At 39.3% G+C, this 18,779-nt stretch overlaps 1 protein-coding gene across 1 annotated transcript; it reads left to right on the top strand.

Annotated features, from left to right (window-relative positions):
- Positions 1-195: 195 nt before the first annotated feature.
- LOC106593116 (uncharacterized) lies at positions 196-11,809 on the top strand. Its single transcript, XM_045711546.2, has 2 exons — positions 196-671; positions 10,226-11,809. Exons 1-2 carry the CDS (start codon positions 440-442, stop codon positions 11,146-11,148), a joined length of 1,155 nt encoding a protein of 384 aa, XP_045567502.2. The 5' UTR covers positions 196-439; the 3' UTR covers positions 11,149-11,809.
- Positions 11,810-18,779: the final 6,970 nt, after the last annotated feature.

Raw genomic sequence — 18,779 nt, 5'->3', positions numbered from 1 at the left:
CAAAGTCATAATTATGGCTAAACCTCGCCCATTTCTACAACTTCTATTCTTAAAATGTGATTTTAAAACCTAACCTTAACCACATTGCTAACCCTAACCTTAAATGAAGAAAAAAATAAAATCTTTGTTTTCATACATGTTTACGACAGCCAATGTTGACTTTGTGGCTGTGGTAACTAGTGACAACCCAGCTAGACAGCCATGTTATTTTATAGTTAAACGACAGGGGTCAGCCACTTCGGTAGCTTGCTAGCTGAAACATTGCAGCTCTTTAGACGCGTTCGTGTATATTGTCCACTGTGTTTTAAACATACTTCTGTCGTCTAGCTAGTTATCCCATTTAATTTCATATTTACGTTGTTGTTATTAGTCAGCTAACGTAGCTGGCTGGTTAAGTTCACTAGCCTAGCTAGCTAACTGTTAGCTAACATCCCCGACCATGAGTTCACTAAGCTACTCTCCTCCTGTTAAAGAAGAGGAGATCTGCTGGACGGAGAAAGAGGTTCTGGGGCTGAACGTTGTTGTGAAAGAGGAGAAGGAAGAGGAGGATGTCACAGTACCAAAAGTAGAGGATGAGGATGTTTCAGTGAAGGAAGAGAAAGAGGAGGGAGAGATAACTGTCATATTGGAAGAAGAGGAAGAGGAGGATATTCGACATCTGATTAAGCCCAGTAAGTTACTTACTGTCTTAAAACAGAAGCACAATGCAGTTGTTGAACTAAAGGGCAACGTCACACAGTAACATTTACACTCCCACTATCAAATCAATATTTATTATACAGCACATTTCAGACATGGAATGCAACAGTGTGCATTACAGGAATTAAAAACGAATGAAAAAATATATATATATATATTTACTACAAAACAAACAGGATAAAAAAACAAAAGAGTAACAATAAAAACACAACTACTTTAAAGGAAAAGCAAAGCTAAAAAGGTGTTTTAAGATCTCTTTTAAATATGTTCACAGTTTTGGTCCCCCTCAGGTTCTCTGACAGGCTATTCCAGAGGCTGGGGGTATAGTAACTAAAGGCTGCCTCTCCATGCCTCTTGGTCCCCCTCAGGTTCTCTGACAGGCTATTCCAGAGGCTGGGGGTATAGTAACTAAAGGCTGCCTCTCCATGCCTCTTGGTCCCCCTCAGGTTCTCTGACTGGCTATTCCAGAGGCTGGGGGTATAGTAACTAAAGGCTGCCTCTCCATGCCTCTTGGTCCCCCTCAGGTTCTCTGACTGGCTATTCCAGAGGCTGGGGTATAGTAACTAAAGGCTGCCTCTCCATGCCTCTTGGTCCCCCTCAGGTTCTCTGACAGGCTATTCCAGAGGCTGGGGGTATAGTAACTAAAGGCTGCCTCTCCATGCCTCTTGGTCCCCCTCAGGTTCTCTGACAGGCTATTCCAGAGGCTGGGGGTATAGTAACTAAAGGCTGCCTCTCCATGCCTCTTGGTCCCCCTCAGGTTCTCTGGCAGGCTATTCCAGAGGCTGGGGGTATAGTAACTAAAGGCTGTCTCTCCATGCCTCTTGGTCCCCCTCAGGTTCTCTGACTGGCTATTCCAGAGGCTGGGGGTATAGTAACTAAAGGCTGCCTCTCCATGCCTCTTGGTCCTAGGCTTTGGGATTATAAAAACGCCCATATCTTCTTTTTATAATCAGAGCCAAGTCTTGCTATGTCAACCCTTCTTCTTCTTCATGTGACTTTTCACATGAAGAAGCTGTATTGATGCCTTTCACAGGTCAGTGTGGTTTTGCACATTTTGGTCACTCCCCCCTAAAGGATCCTACACTAGGCCATCCCACCACTTTGGCCCTAAAGGATCCTACACCAGGCCATCCCACTACTTTGGCCCTAAAGGATCCTACACCAGGCCATCCCACTACTTTGGCTCTAAAGGATCCTACACCAGGCCATCCCACTACTTTGACCCTAAAGGATCCTACACCAGGCCATCCCACTACTTTGGCCCTAAAGGATCCTACACCAGGCCACCCCACTACTTTGGCCCTAAAGGATCCTACACCAGGCCATCCCACTACTTTGGCCCTAAAGGATCCTACACCAGGCCACCCCACTACTTTGGCCCTAAAGGATCCTACACCAGGCCATCCCACTACTTTGGCCCTAAAGGATCCTACACCAGGCCAACCCACTACTTTGACCCTAAAGGATCCTACACCAGTCCATCTACCTGGGGGGATGGAACCCCGTCTCTCAAAACAATAAAGAAAGGCTCGGGAAGAGAGAATCTTTCAGCTGTCCTTTTGCGTTTATTGATGGGAAGAAGATTGATTTCCAGGACATTAAGTGAATGTCTCAGTCTGACTTGAGAGTACTGACTGACTTAAACGCTGTGTTCTCAGGTATATTGCTACAATCAATTGAAATCGTTTTGGTCCTACTCTTTGTAAGTCAAATGAAAACGCTACCAGTTAGCTAAATTACTCCTGAGTAAGTCCCTTGTCATTATTACATTCACACTGTTTTCTATCACCCGGTTCTTAAATGTTGTGAAAACAGGATTCATCATATTGATCACAACTACCTCGGTTTACAGCCTGGTCTCACAGACTAGACGTAACATAATCTCCCTTAAACATTTCCAAATATATATATATTTTCTGTAGTGCTTTGATCAGTTATTATTTTTTAAACATGATTTGAAGATTTACATATAAAATTGTTATATGGTTTTTAGTTAAGGTAAGACAGACTGACATGATTAAATAAAAAAGATATAATTATATTTCAATCTGTATGTATCTAGACAAGTCAGTTAAGAACAAGTTCTTATTTACAATAAGGGCCGACCAGAAGGCAAAATGCTTCCTGTGGGGATGGGGGCTGGGATTAAACATAAATGAAATAAAAATATAGGAGTAAACACACATCACGACAAGAGAGACAACACAACACTACATAAAGAGAGACCTAAGATGACATGGTAGAATGACAGCATGGTAGCAACACAACATGACAACAACATGGTAGCAGCACAAAACATGGTACAAACATTATTGGGCACAGACAACAGCACAAAGGGCAAGAAGGTAGAGACAACAATACATCACGCTTAGCAGCCACAACTGTCAGTAAGAGTGTCCATGATTTTGTGTGTGTGTAGTGGGGGAAAAAAGTATTTGATCCCCTGCTGATTTTGTATGTTTGCCCACTGACAAAGAAATGATCAGTCTATAATTTTAATGGTAGGTTTATTTGAACAGTGAGAGACAGAATAACAACAAAAAAATCCTGAAAAACGCATGTCAAAAATGTTATAAATTGATTTGCATTTTAATGAGGGAAATAAGTATTTGACCCCTCTGCAAAACATGACTTAGTACTTGGTGGCAAAACCCTTGTTGGCAATCACAGAGGTCAGACGTTTCTTGTAGTTGGCCACCAGGTTTGCACACATCTCAGGAGGGATTTTGTCCCACTCCTCTTTGCAGATCTTCTCCAAGTCATTAAGGTTTCGAGGCTGACGTTTGGCAACTCGAACCTTCAGCTCCCTCCACAGATTTTCTATGGGATTAAGGTCAATCCAGGACCTTAATGTGCTTCTTTTTGAGCCACTCCTTTGTTGCCTTGGCCGTGTGTTTTGGGTCATTGTCATGCTGGAATACCCATCCAGGACCCATTTTCAATGCCCTGGCTGAGGGAAGGAGGTTCTCACCCAAGATTTGACGGTACATGGCCCCGTCCATCGTCCCTTTGATGCGGTGAAGTTGTCCTGTCCCCTTAGCAGAAAAACATCCCCAAAGCATAATGTTTCCACCTCCATGTTCCACCTCCATGTTTGATGGTGTTCTTAGGCAGCGTTCCTCCTCCTCCAAACACGGAGAGTTGAGTTGATGTCAAAGAGCTCCATTTTGGTCTCATCTGACCACAACACTTTCACCCAGTTGTCCTCTGAGTCATGAGTCAGATGTTCATTGGCAAACTTCAGACAGGCATGTATATGTATTCTTGAGCAGGGGGACCTTGCGGGCGCTGCAGGATTTCAGTCCTTCACGACGTAGTGTGTTACCAATTGTTTTCTTGGTGACTATGGTCCCAGCTGCCTTGAGATCATTGACAAGATCCTCCCGTGTAGTTCTGGGCTGATTCCTCACCGTTCTCATAATCATTGCAACTCCACGAGGTGAGATCTTGCATGGAGCCCCAGGCCAAGGGATATTGACAGTTCTTTTGTGTTTCTTCCATTTGCGAATAATCGCACCAAATGTTGCCACCTTCTCACCAAGCTGCTTGGCGATGGTCTTGTAGCCCATTCCAGCCTTGTGTAGGTCTACAATCTTGTCCCTGACATCCTTGGAGAGCTCTTTGGTCTTGGCCATGGTGGAGAGTTTGGAATCTGATTGATTGATTGCTTCTGTGGACAGGTGTCTTTTTTACAGCTAGCAAGCTGTGGTTAGGAGCACTCCCTTTAAGAGTGTGCTCCTAATCTCAGCTCGTTACCTGTATAAAAGACACCTGGGAGCCAGAAATCTTTCTGATTGAGAGGGGGTCAAATACTTATTTCCCTCATTAAAATGCAAATCAATTTATAACCTTTCTGACATGCGTTTTTCTGGATATGTTTGTTGTTATTCTGTCTCTCACTGTTCAAATAAACCTACCTTTAAAATTATAGACTGATCCTTTCTTTGTCAGTGGGCAAACGTGCAAAATCAGCAGGGGATCAAATACTTTTTCCCCCCACTGTATATATATATGGTTTTTAGGTAAGACAGACTGATATAATACATATACACTACCGGTCAAAAGTTTTAGAACACCTACTCATTCCAGGGTTTTTCTTTATTTTTACAATTTTCTACATTGTAGAATAATAGTGAAGAAATCAAAACTATGAAATAACACATGGATTCATGTAGTAACCGAAAGAGTGTTAAACAAATCAAAATATATTTTATATTTGAGAATCTTCAAACAGCCAGCCCTTGCTTTGATGACAGCGTTGCACACTCTGTTCTGTGTTGTTTTTTGTCGCACTACTTTGCTTTGTCTCGGCAAGGTCACAGTTGTAAATGAGAACATGTTCTCAACTGGCCTACCTGGTTAAATAAAGGTGAAATTTAGAAAAATAAATATAACATCTATAAACTCTGACCACTGGTTATTAGTTCTGTTAGGTACTGTTCTATAAACTGTGGCCACCGGTTATTAGTTATTCTATAAACTGTGGCCACCGGTTATTAGTTCTATTAGTTAATGTTCTATAAACTGTGGCCACCGGTTATTAGTTCTATTAGTTAATGTTCTATAAACTGTGGCCACCGGTTATTAGTTCTATTAGTTACTGTTCTATAAACTGTGGCCACCGGTTATTAGTTCTATTAGTTAATGTTCTATAAACTGTGGCCACCGGTTATTAGTTCTATTAGTTAATGTTCTATGAACTGTGACCACCGGTTATTAGTTAATGTTCTATAAACTATGATCACCGGTTATTAGTTCTATTAGTTAATGTTCTATGAACTGTTGCCACCGGTTATTAGTTCTATTAGTTAATGTTCTATAATCTGTGGCCACCGGTTATTAGTTCTATTAGTTACTGTTCTATAAACTCTGACCACCAGTTATTAGTTCTATTAGTTACTGTTCTATAAACTCTGGCAACCGGTTATTAGTTGATGTTCTATAAACTATGACCACCGGTTATTAGTTCTATTAGTTAATGTTCTATGAACTGTTGCCACCGGTTATTAGTTCTATTAGTTAATGTTCTATAATCTGTGGCCACCGGTTATTAGTTAACGTTCTATAAACTATGACCACCGGTTATTAGTTCTATTAGTTAATGTTCTATGAACTGTTGCCACCGGTTATTAGTTCTATTAGTTAATGTTCTATAAACTGTGGCCACCGGTTATTAGTTAATGTTCTATAAACTGTGGCCACCGGTTATTAGTTCTATTAGTTAATGTTCTATAAACTGTGGCCACCGGTTATTAGTTCTATTAGTTACTGTTCTATAAACTCTGACCACCAGTTTATTAGTTCTATTAGTTACTGTTCTATAAACTCTGGCCACCGGTTATTAGTTAATGTTCTATAAACTATGACCACCGGTTATTAGTTCAATTAGTTACTGTTCTATAAACTCTGGCCACCGGATATTAGTTAATGTTCTATAAACTATGACCACCGGTTATTAGTTCAATTAGTTAATGTTCTATAAACTCTGACCACCGGTTATTAGTTCTATTAGTTAATGTTCTATAAACTGGCCACCTGTTATTAGTTCTATTAGTTAATGTTCTATAAACTCTGACCACCAGTTATTAGTTCTATTAGTTACTGTTCTATCAACTCTGGCCACCGGTTATTAGTTAATGTTTTATAAACTGTGACCACCGGTTATTAGTTCAATTAGTTACTGTTCTATAAACTGTGGCCACCGGTTATTAGTTAATGTTCTATAAACTGTGACCACCGGTTATTAGTTAATGTTCTATAAACTCTGGCTACCGGTTATTAGTTAATGTTCTATAAACTGTGGCCACCGGTTATTAGTTCTATTAGTTAATGCTATATAAACTGTGACCACTGGTTATTAGTTAATGTTCTATGAACTGTGACCACCGGTTATTAGTTAATGTTCTATGAACTGTGACCACCGGTTATTAGTTAATGTTCTATAAACTGTGGGAACCGGTTATTAGTTCTATTAGTTACTGTTCTATAAACTGTGGCCACCGGTTATTAGTTCTATTAGTTAATGTTCTATAAACTGTGGCCACCGGTTATTAGTTCGATTAGTTACTGTTCTATAAACTGTGGCCACCGGTTATTAGTTCAATTAGTTAATGTTCTATAAACTGTTGCCACCGGTTATTAGTTCTATTAGTTACTGTTCTATAAACTCTGACCACCGGTTATTAGTTAATGTTCTATAAACTGTTGCCACCGGTTATTAGTTCTATTAGTTCATATTCTATAAACTGTGGCCACCTGTTATTTGTTAATGTTCTATAAACTGTGGCCACCGGTTATTAGTTAATGTTCTATAAACTGTGACCACCGGTTATTAGTTAATGTTCTATGAACTTTGACCACCGGTTATTAGTTAATGTTCTATAAACTCTGGCCACCGATTATTAGTTAATGTTCTATAAACTGTGGCCACCGGTTATTAGTTCTATAAACTGTGGCCACCGGTTATTAGTTCTATTAGTTAATGTTCTATAAACTGTGGCCACCGGTTATTAGTTCTATTAGTTAATGTTCTATAAACTGTGGCCATCGGTTATTAGTTCTATTACTTAATGTTCTATAAACTGTGGCCACCGGTTATTAGTTCTATTAGTTAATGTTCTATAAACTGTGGCCACCGGTTATTAGTTCTATTAGTTAATGTTCTATAAACTGTGGCCACCGGTTATTAGTTCTATTACTTAATGTTCTATAAACTGTGGCCACCGGTTATTAGTTCTATTAGTTAATGTTCTATAAACTGTGGCCACCGGTTATTAGTTCTATTAGTTAATGTTCTATAAACTGTGGCCACCGGTTATTAGTTCTATTACTTAATGTTCTATAAACTGTGGCCACCGGTTATTAGTTCTATTAGTTACTGTTCTATAAACTCTGACCACCGGTTATTAGTTCTATTAGTTAATGTTCTATAAACTGTGACCACCGGTTATTAGTTCTATTAGTTAATGTTCTATAAACTCTGACCACCGGTTATTAGTTAATGTTCTATAAACTGTGACCACCGGTTATTAGTTTATGTTCTATAAACTGTGACAACCGGTTATTAGTTCTATTAGTTTATGTTCTATGAACTGTGGCCACCAGTTATTAGTTCTATTAGTTACTGTTCTATAAACTGTGGCCACCGGTTATTAGTTCAATTAGTTACTGTTCTATAAACTGTGGCCACCGGATATTAGTTCTATTAGTTAATGTTCTATAAACTGTGGCCACCGGTTATTAGTTCTATTAGTTAATGTTCTATAAACTCTGACCACCAGTTATTAGTTCTATTAGTTACTGTTCTATAAACTGTGGCCACCGGTTATTAGTTCAATTAGTTACTGTTCTATAAACTGTGGCCACCGGATATTAGTTCAATTAGTTACTGTTCTATAAACTGTGGCCACCGGATATTAGTTCTATTAGTTAATGTTCTATAAACTGTGGCCACCGGTTATTAGTTCTATTAGTTAATGTTCTATAAACTGTGGCCACCGGTTATTAGTTATATTAGTTAATGTTCTATAAACTGTGGCCACCGGTTATTAGTTCTATTAGTTACTGTTCTATAAACTGTGGCCACCGGTTATTAGTTCAATTAGTTACTGTTCTATAAACTGTGGCCACCGGATAATAGTTCTGTTAGTTAATGTTCTATAAACTGTGACCACCAGTTATTAGTTAATGTTCTATAAACTGTGGCCACCGGTTATTAGTTCTATTAGTTACTGCTCTATAAACTCTGACCACCAGTTATTAGTTAATGTTCTATAAACATGTGGCCACCGCTTATTAGTTCTATTTGTTACTGTTCTATAAACTGTGGCCACCAGTTATTAGTTCTATTACTTAATGTTCTATAAACTGTGGCCACTGGTTATTAGTTCTATTTGTTAATGTTCTATAAACTGTGGCCACCGGTTATTAGTTCTATTTGTTACTGTTCTATAAACTGTGGCCACCAGTTATTAGTTCTATTACTTAATGTTCTATAAACTGTGGCCACTGGTTATTAGTTCTATTAGTTAATGTTCTATAAACTGTGGCCACCGGTTATTAGTTCTATTTGTTAATGTTCTATAAACTGTGGCCACCGGTTATTAGTTCTATTTGTTAATATTCTATAAACTGTGGCTACCGGTTATTAGTTCTATTTGTTAATGTTCTATAAACTCTGACCACCAGTTATTAGTTCTATTAGTTAATGTTCTATAAACTGTGGCCACCGGTTATTAGTTAATGTTCTATAAACTGTGGCCACCAGTTATTAGTTCAATTAGTTAATGTTCTATAAACTGTGGCCACCAGTTATTAGTTCTATTAGTTACTGTTCTATAAACTCTGACCACTGGTTATTAGTTCTATTAGTTACTGTTCTATAAACTCTGACCACCAGTTATTAGTTCTATTAGTTACTGTTCTATAAACTGTGGCTACCGGTTATTAGTTCTATTAGTTACTGTTCTATAAACTCTGACCACCAGTTATTAGTGCTATTAGTTAATGTTCTATAAACTGTGGCTACCGGTTATTAGTTCTATTAGTTAATGTTCTATAAACTGTGGCCACCCCGTTATTAGTTCTATTAGTTAATGTTCTATAAACTGTGCCCACCGGTTATTAGTTAATGTTCTATAAATTGTGACCACCGGTTATTAGTTCTATTTGTTAATGTTCTATAAACTCTGGCCACCGGTTATTAGTTCTATTAGTTAATGTTCTAGAAACTGTGGCCACCCGTTATTAGTTCTATTAGTTAATGTTCTATAAACTCTGGCCACCGGTTATTAGTTAATGTTCTATAAACTGTGGCCACCAGTTATTAGTTCAATTAGTTAATGTTCTATAAACTGTGGCCACCAGTTATTAGTTCTATTAGTTAATGTTCTATAAACTGTGGCCACCGGTTATTAGTTCAATTAGTTACTGTTCTATAAACTGTGGCCACCGGTTATTAGTTCAATTAGTTACTGTTCTATAAACTGTGGCCACCGGTTATTAGTTCCATTAGTTAATGTTCTAAAAACTGTAGCCACCGGTTATTAGTTCAATTAGTTAAATGTTCTATAAACTCTGGCCACCGGTTATTAGTTAATGTTCTATAAACTGTGGCCACCGGTTATTAGTTCTATTAGTTAATGTTCTATAAACTGTGACCACTGGTTATTAGTTAATGTTCTACACCCTCAGTAGCTTGACTCTGTTTAGATGTTCTATTCCTTTATCTGTTCTGCGTGTAGTTTTTGTTTGTCCACACTGCTGAATCTGTGTGATTTATCACCATTAGAGGGGGGCGGGGTTACTCGACAAGCCCATCTTTTAACCCCTCCTGCACATACTGTTGTTGTTTTACTGTTAAAAACTATTTTTTACAACAGCCACTTTCCTCAGCAACTAGTTCCCCGATCAATATTTTCATTGCCTGTGTATTTTGCAGTTACCTCATAGGAAGACTGTTTTATCATGTGGAGATTTAATTTAAGTCTCTCTGTTTTTAACCAAATATTATGGTTGTCTTTGGCAGGCGAGAGACCAGACTCTCACTCTGACAGTGGAAAGGGTCCTTCAGGGGAACGAGACCCAGAGACGGCCAAACCAGCGAGACCACACCACTGCTCCCAGTGTAATAAGAGTTTTAAGTGGTTATATAAGCTGAAAAGGCATGAGAAAATACACACAGGAGAGAAGTCTTTCCAATGCTCCCAGTGTGGAAAGAGTTTTACCCAGTTAGGGACCCTGAAAAGGCATGAGAGAGTACACACAGGAGAGAAGCCTTTCCAATGCTCCCAGTGTGGAAAGGGTTTTACACGATTAGGGACCCTGAAAAAGCATGAGAGAACACACCCAGGAGAGAAGCCTTTCCAATGCTCCCAGTGTGGAAAAGGTTTTACCAAGTTACGGAACCTGAAGGTGCATGAAAGGACACACACAGGGGAGAACTCTTACCATTGCTCTCTGTGTGGAAAGGATTTCACCAAATTCGGGAGCCTAAAAGTACATAAAAGAATACACACAGGAGAGAAATCTTTCCAATGTTCCCAGTGTGGAAAAGGTTTTACACGGTTAGGGCATCTGAAGGAACATAAAAGAATACACACAGGAGAGAGACCTTTCCAATGCTCCCAGTGTGGAAAAGGTTTTACCCTGTTAGGGAACCTGAATGTGCATGAAAAAACACACACAGGAGAAAAGCCTTTCCAATGCTCCCAGTGTGGAAAGAGCTTTACACAGTTAGGGAACCTGAAGGAGCATGAAAAGACACATACAGGGGAGACATCTTACCACTGCTCTCTGTGTGGAAAGGATTTTACACGGCTAGGGAACCTGAAAAGGCATGAGAGAATACACACACTCTTTCCAATGCGCCCAGTGAGGAACAGGAGTTGGAACCGGTTCAAGGAACAGAACCTAAAACCGGAAAAGAGCAAAACATTTGAGGAACAGTAACAGAACCGATAACAAAAGTGATCTCTACTGTTCAAGAACAGAACCGTTATTTTGAAAGCTTGGGAACCGGTTAATGTTATTTTAAAGTAATTGCCTAATGGAAATCTAACTTTTCAAAGTTCATATTTAGTTAAAGTCATACTCAAATAATGTCTACTCGTATTTTATACACCTGTGAGCAAAGCTTAATTAATGTTCTGTAAACTGTGTCCAACGGTTATTAGTGTTCTAATAGCAAAATCCACTCATTTGAAGTGGTGTCCACATACTGTTGACCATGTGGTGTACCTCATCAATGTTCCCATCAGTATTATTCCACCATGTCAGAGAAAACACATGTGCTGATTGTAAAACACATTTGATTAATGCAAACATTTTTTTCTGAATATAAGTAAAATGTGGAACGCCATTAGTGATCATTCATTATATACATACATTAATGTATTGTTACGTGTAGGAGCAGTATAGAGCTAGTCTGTTCATTATATACATCTATGTATTGTTACACCATGTAGGAGTAGTATAGAGCTAGTTGCTTATTTTGATGCTATCGGTTTGTTTAAATGACTGAATAAGAAATTGCCTTAAATGCAGATCTGTGGTAGATTTTAAATTTTTGTATTTTATTCTCACTCATTAAAAATCTTCACTAATCAATCAACACTTGCTTCTCTTTGTACGTCTCAATACATTATTGTTAGCTATTTAGTTAGATTAAATTTAAAAAACCTTTGTCTGGAAATTAAATGTATTTTCCATCAACTTCCAGGTCACTAGCTTCAGCCCCACATCACACACACACAATTCTTATTGACTGAGCTACTTTTTGATTGGTTCTCATATGCACGCTATTTGCATGCGTAACGCCCACACACTTCCTCGTCAATTTGCTACGCCCCCACTAGAGGTAAATAAACCAAACTAAAGATAGACTAGCTGGCTAAAACTGTGGGGAGAAAAACTCTGTGATGGAGCTTTCTGAAAAGGAGATGGAGAAAGGAAACTGCAACATAGTAACGACCAGTTTAGGGATTAAAATAGGAGCAACTAGAAGAATTTTGAGCCTTTGTGTGAGGGGAGGATGTATTAGCGGTCTTGCCAATGGGCTTTCTGGGTAAAATACTCATTTACCAGCTAGCTAGTTTTAGCTTAGCTCCACAGCAATATCAGTTCCTATTGGCTGTAGTGACTATAACATTGTGGTAATAAAGTAATTTATAAGAGATGTTACAAAATGTTTTCTGTGGACTTTTTTTGTTGAAGATGTAAAACATGGATGTTGGTCTGATGTGTATCAGGAAGTGGAAGTCCAACATGTATGTTGGTCTGATGTGTATCAGGAAGTGGAAGTCCGACATGTATGTTGGTCTGATGTATATCAGGAAGTGGAAGTCCAACATGTATGTTGGTCTGATGTATATCAGGAAGTGGAAGTCCAACATGGATGTTGGTCTGATGTGTATCAGGAAGTGAATCCAGAAGCAGCACTGGAAGTATTTGTCCAATTATTCGAATCAATTGTTGACAAGCATTCTCCTGTTAAGAAATGAATGGTAAGAACTGCTAGAGCCCCCTGGTTTGATGAATAATTGAACAAATGGTATGATTCAATGTAGGCCGTCATTGTAAATAGGAATTTGTCTTTAATTGCCTTGTTAGATAAATACATAAATACACAAAAGAGGTGGCAAACAAGTCAGGCTGCTCAGCTGATTGGTTAACATACTGTCAATTTAGAAATGCTGTGAGTGAACTTAACAAAAAGAACAATAAATTATATTACCAAACCAAGATAAATTCCAAACAATAAAAAAACACTTTGGAGTACCTTAAATGGTATCATGGGCAGAAAACACAATTATTCTCCATCGTTCATTGAAGTTGATGGGTCATTTATAACAAAACTTTGTGATATTGCCAATCATTTCAATGGCTATTTCACTTCAAAAGTGGAAAAACTCACAAGTGAAATGACAACATTGAACAGTGAACCATAATATTTTTTTGTATAAAATATCAAATAATGAAAGAGAAGGATTGCTGCTTTAAATTTGGTCAAGTCTGTGTGGGAGACGTGGAAAACTATTGTTAACCACCAATAATGATGAGCCACCAGGTATAGACAACCTGGATGGGAAACTATGGAGAATGGTAGCAGACTGTATTACCAGCAGGTATGGACAACCTGGATGGGAAACTATGGAGAATGGTAGCAGACTGTATTACCACAAGGTATAGACAACCTTGATGGGAAACTATGGAGAATGGTAGCAGATTGTATTACCACCAGGTATAGACAACTGGGAAACTATGGAGAATCGTAGCAGACTGTATTACCACCAGGTATAGACAACCTGGATGGGAAACTATGGAGAATGGTAGCAGACTGTATTACCACAAGGTATAGACAACCTTGATGGGAAACTATGGAGAATGGTAGCAGATTGTATTACCACCAGGTATAGACAACTGGGAAACTATGGAGAATGGTAGCAGACTGTATTACCAGCAGGTATGGACAACCTGGATGGGAAACTATGGAGAATGGTAGCAGACTGTATTACCACCAGGTATAGACAACCTGGATGGGAAACTATGGAGAATGGTAGCAGACTGTATTACCACCAGGTATAGACAACCTGGATGGGAAACTATGGAGAATGGTAGCAGACTGTATTACCACCAGGTATAGACAACCTGGATGGGAAACTATGGAGAATGGTAGCAGACTGTATTACCACCAGGTATAGACAACCTGGATGGGAAACTATGGAGAATGGTAGCAGACTGTATTACCACCAGGTATAGACAACCTGGATGGGAAACTATGGAGAATGGTAGCAGACTGTATTACCACCAGGTATAGACAACCTGGATGGGAAACTATGGAGAATGGTAGCAGACTGTATTACCACCAGGTATAGACAACCTGGATGGGAAACTATGGAGAATGGTAGCAGACTGTATTACCACCAGGTATAGACAACCTTGATGGGAAACTATGGAGAATGGTAGCAGACTGTATTACCACCAGGTATAGACAACTTGGATGGGAAACTATGGAGAATGGTAGCAGACTGTATTGTCACCCCTATTTGCTACATCTTTAACCAAAGCCTAAAGGAGTGTGTCCACACGGGCGTGAAAGAAAGCTAAAGTCATTCCACTTCCTAAAAATAGGCCCTAACAGTTGTCCAATCAGTTTGCTGCCTGTTCTTAGTAAACTGATTGAGATAATTTTTGTTTGACCAAATGCAATGCTATTTTTCAGAGAACAAGTTATCTACTGACTTTCAGCATGCATATAGAGAAGGGCACTCAACTTGTACTGCACTGACTCAGATGACTGATGACTGGTTAAAAGAAATTGATAATAAGATGATAGTTTCTGTGCAGCCCTTTGATGTTATTGATCATGAATTGTTATTGAAGAAACTCACTTGCTATGGCAGTACATCACATGCCACCACATGGTTGCAGAGTTATTTATCCAATAGAACCCAGAGAATGTTCTTCAATGGAAACGTCTTTAACATCAGATATGTACAGTGCGGTATCCCTCAGGGCAGTTCCCTTGGGCCGTTACTCTTCTCTATTTTTTTAAAATAAATTATGACACCACAAAGCTAGAATGACTATGTATGATTCCATGCTCTATATGGCAGCACCCAAAGCCTGTGACCTCACTGACATTCTAAATAAGGAGTTACAGTCAGTATCAGAATGGGTAATAAACTGGTCTTAAATGCATCTAAAACTACTGTAAAAGCTGTTGTATTTGGTTCAAAACATATTCTTAAGACCTAAACCTCAACTGGAGTTGTGTATAAAGGTTGTGAGCATTGAGCAAGTTGAGGAAGCTAAACTCCTAGGTATAACATTGGACACTCAATTACCATGGTCAAGTCATATTGACTAAGTTGTTGTGAAGATGGGAGGGGTATATCTGTCATAAAAAGATGTTCTGCATTTTTTACACAAATGAACTGTACCAGTTATTCAGGCTCTGGTCTTGTCCTGTCTTGATTACTCTCCGGTAATATGGTCAGGTGATATGGTAATATGGTCAGGTGATTTGGTCAGGTGATATGGTAATATGCTCAGGTGATATGGTAATATGGTCAGGTGATATGGTCATGTAATTTGGTAATATGGTCAGGTGATATGGTCAGGTGATATGGTAATATGGTCAGGTGATACGGTAATATGGTCAGGTGATATGGTAATATGGTCAGGTGATATGGTAATATGGTCAGGTAATATGGTCTGGTGATACGGTCAGGTGATATGGTAATATGGTCAGGTGATATGATAATATGGTCAGGTGATATGATAATATGGTCAGGTGATATGGTAATACGGTCAGGTAATATGGTCTGGTGATACGGTAATATGGTCAGGTGATATGGTAATATGGTCAGGTGATATGGTAATATGGTCAGGTGATACGGTAATATGGTCAGGTGATACGGTAATATGGTCAGGTGATATGGTAATATGGGCAAATGAAGCAAAGAAAGATCCAGCAAAGCTGCAGCTGGCTCAAAACAGAGCAGCGCCTTGCCCTTAACTGCACATACAGAACAAACAACATGCATGCCAGTCTTTCCTGGTTGAAGATTGATGAGAGAATAACTGCATCAATTCTTATTTTTGTGAGAAATATTGTGTGGAAATATCCAAATTGTCTGTATAATCAACTTACATATAGCTCTGACAACATACTTACCCCACCAGACTTGCCTCTGTTATACCCCTGAAAGGTGGAAATATACAAATAAATCCCACAGAGAATGTTTCACAAATGCACAAAATATCTTCTCTCAAATTACATAGCTGTTACAATTGTTCAATAAACCAGTATTGTCTCATTATACATTACAATGGCTCAATTAATACATGTTTATTGTCCCTCTTTTTAATGTATAACCATCCTAATAACAAAGACAACATGTATAACCTTGTTTTCATTTTTAGATTACAACAACATTCAGTTTTCCATTGCTCCCATTCACCCACACACACAGGAGCTGAGCATACGGTCTCTGTCGGGCACGAAGTCGGTGAGCAGCCTTTTAGCAAGGTAGCTTGCAAAACGGCTAATGGCTCATTTCCAAGTTGTCTAAACATACAAATAACACATTTGACATTGTTTTAAACATGTTTGCTACTGACTAAATAACACACTGCAACATCTGTAACATTCTGACATGAACAAAAACATTTGAAATCGCGTTCATACCTAAAAGGAAGATATATGGAAATAAATGACATGCAGATATAGCTACGGCTTCAAGTCACTAATGAATGAGCTGGGAAGCCCCGAGCGCCCCGATATGAATTCTTAGGTAATCAATCAAAACTCAGATCAGACATCAATAGAGCATACAGATCGTATTATCAACATTTAGATACATTAAAAGCATATTTACTTATTGGTACACATTATGAGTCTGTATTATTATTTAGTTAGAATTAAAAGTGCCTTAATAATATCACACATGAGAAATGTCTGATTCCATTCTCCTTCCTGGCTATAATTTACTACATACAGGTCCCTCAAATGCCAACTGGACAAGCTGGGATTTTCGTTGCTGTGACATGCTCTGTGTTCAGAGTCTGTGTTCACTGAAAACGTACTTTAGGGGAAGACGGAATTTTCACACATTGCTGTAGAGGCCTCGAAAAAGGTTCATCATGTTTCAGTACCAACAGCACAGTCAGCAATGCTGCTGACAAAGGCACCGTCGTATCTTTGAAGAACACTGAGTGGGGGTCCATTCGGTGTTGGTTACTGTTGTTGGCAATTTTCATTGTGCAAGAATGTGCGAGCCACAATAAACTCTGCTTCTACTGGTTTAGTTCTGGTTAGCTCCAACAGGTCGTCAGGTGCTAGTGGCTGGGGTAACAGAGGTGCAGGTGCTTGTTGTGATGTTACACTCTTGCTGCAGGCGCTAGGCCCTGGCTCTTCTCCATCTTGTTGGTCAGCAGGTGGCATGGGGGATGGGCAGGTATTACAATTGCTGCTAGGGTCCTCAGGCTCGGTGGTCGGGCCTGTAGGCTGGTCGGTGAGCTTGGTATCGCTCTCAACATTGTGTTCTTCAGTTTTTGCTCTTGGCAGTGCCCAGCCATTTGTCGGTTATCCATGCTGACCAAAGCTTAGCCAACTAGCTATAATCATTCAGCGCGTCGCTTCCAAAACATATCGAATCTTGTAGCTACTAGCTAGCCTATTGTTAGCTGTAGCTGTCTGAAAAAGTGATCATCCTTTTCCCTTTCTGTGACAAAAATATCCTCCCTGGGATTCAATGAGCTTCCTAAATAAGATAATGAAGGCGGTACCTTATGACATTGCATGGCTAGATGCCCAATCAGAATGCATTTAGGGATTTTATTAAGTACTAAATATTACATTATTACATCCACCTACCTCACCGCTCCTTAGATCATGAGTTCTCACCTGGCATATAACATCTCTGTCCCGGTCTGCGCTACTGATAGGACCACCAGTGCTACATTGGCAGAACCGAACTGTCACGTCCTGGCCAGTATAAGGTTAATTGGTATTGTAGTTTGGTCAGGACGTGGCAGAGGGTATTCGTTTTATGTGGTTCTGGGTGGTGTGTTTGTTGAAGGGGCATTTGATTTAAGCATTCCGGGGTTTTTGGGCACTGTTTGGTTTTCATGTATTCTATGTTTAGTCTAGTGTGTCTGTTTCTATGTTTTGGTTAATTGGGGTTGGGACTCTCAGTTGAAGGCAGGTGTTGTCTATTTGCCTTTGATTGAGAGTCCCATATATTAGGGTGTGTTTGTCATTTGTGGGGAATTGTTGTGAGCACTGCTTTTTTGGTTTAGCCTGCTGCACTGTCATGTTGTGAGTCCTGTTCATGGTTTTGGTTTTTGGTTTTCCAGTGGATACTTTACTTGTTTTGTTAATTAAAGAAACATGAGTGTCCACACTTCCGCAGCGCCTTGGTCCGTCTCTCTCATGTATGACATTTTCAACGATGAGTACGACTTATTCTATGACACGAACAGGGTAATTCACATTCCATTTGTATTGTTTATGGGAAACAAAACTAGGGGAGGAGGGGGGGCACAAATACAAATTCTATCTGGGGAATCAATGCCACCACTAGAGGCGGCCCCAGACTCAGACTAGTTAACAAAGAACATAGGTTGAAAAGGAGTTTGATTGATACTGTCTGGTGTGTAAAGGTGAAGAAAAACAACATTTGATTGAATGTAGTTTTAATGAAATCACATGTAAATAACATTGATTCAACCACTGTGTGCCCAGTGGGAAGAGTCAACTCTGTATTTTTGAGGTTCGCTGCATGACTGTCTGTTTATGTCACAAGAGAGCTCTTCTGGCACCTTTTGGGTGTAGTGAGTTGCAATACAGTTACTGAGGTGAAGGATTAAACTGAAGCCTTAGTGGAAGGAAACTCCGTCACGGTTACTGAGGTCAAATATTAAACTGAAGCCTTAGTGGAAGGAAACTCCAAGGTTACTGATTTATTCCAACCAATCAGGGCTCGGGGACACACTCCGGGCGTTAGAGGGTGTTTTGCCGTCTAGAGAAAATAACTGTTTGATGCTGATGGACCATTCACATGCTGTTTCCTTAC

The sequence above is a fragment of the Salmo salar genome, chromosome 02 (genome assembly GCF_965601325.2).
Source record: "Salmo salar chromosome 02, fSalSal1, whole genome shotgun sequence".
Taxonomy (NCBI): Eukaryota; Metazoa; Chordata; class Actinopteri; order Salmoniformes; family Salmonidae; genus Salmo; species Salmo salar.
Note: the sequence above shows the minus strand (reverse complement) of the source record. Positions and strands in the feature narration are given on the sequence as shown.

Coding starts and splice junctions, on each gene's coding strand:
- LOC106593116 (XM_045711546.2), top strand. CDS start 440: ATGAGTTCACTAAGCTACTCTCCTCCTGTTAAAGAAGAGGAGATCTGC. Junction 672..10,225: donor TCGACATCTGATTAAGCCCA/GTAAGTTACTTA, acceptor TGTCTTTGGCAG/GCGAGAGACCAGACTCTCAC.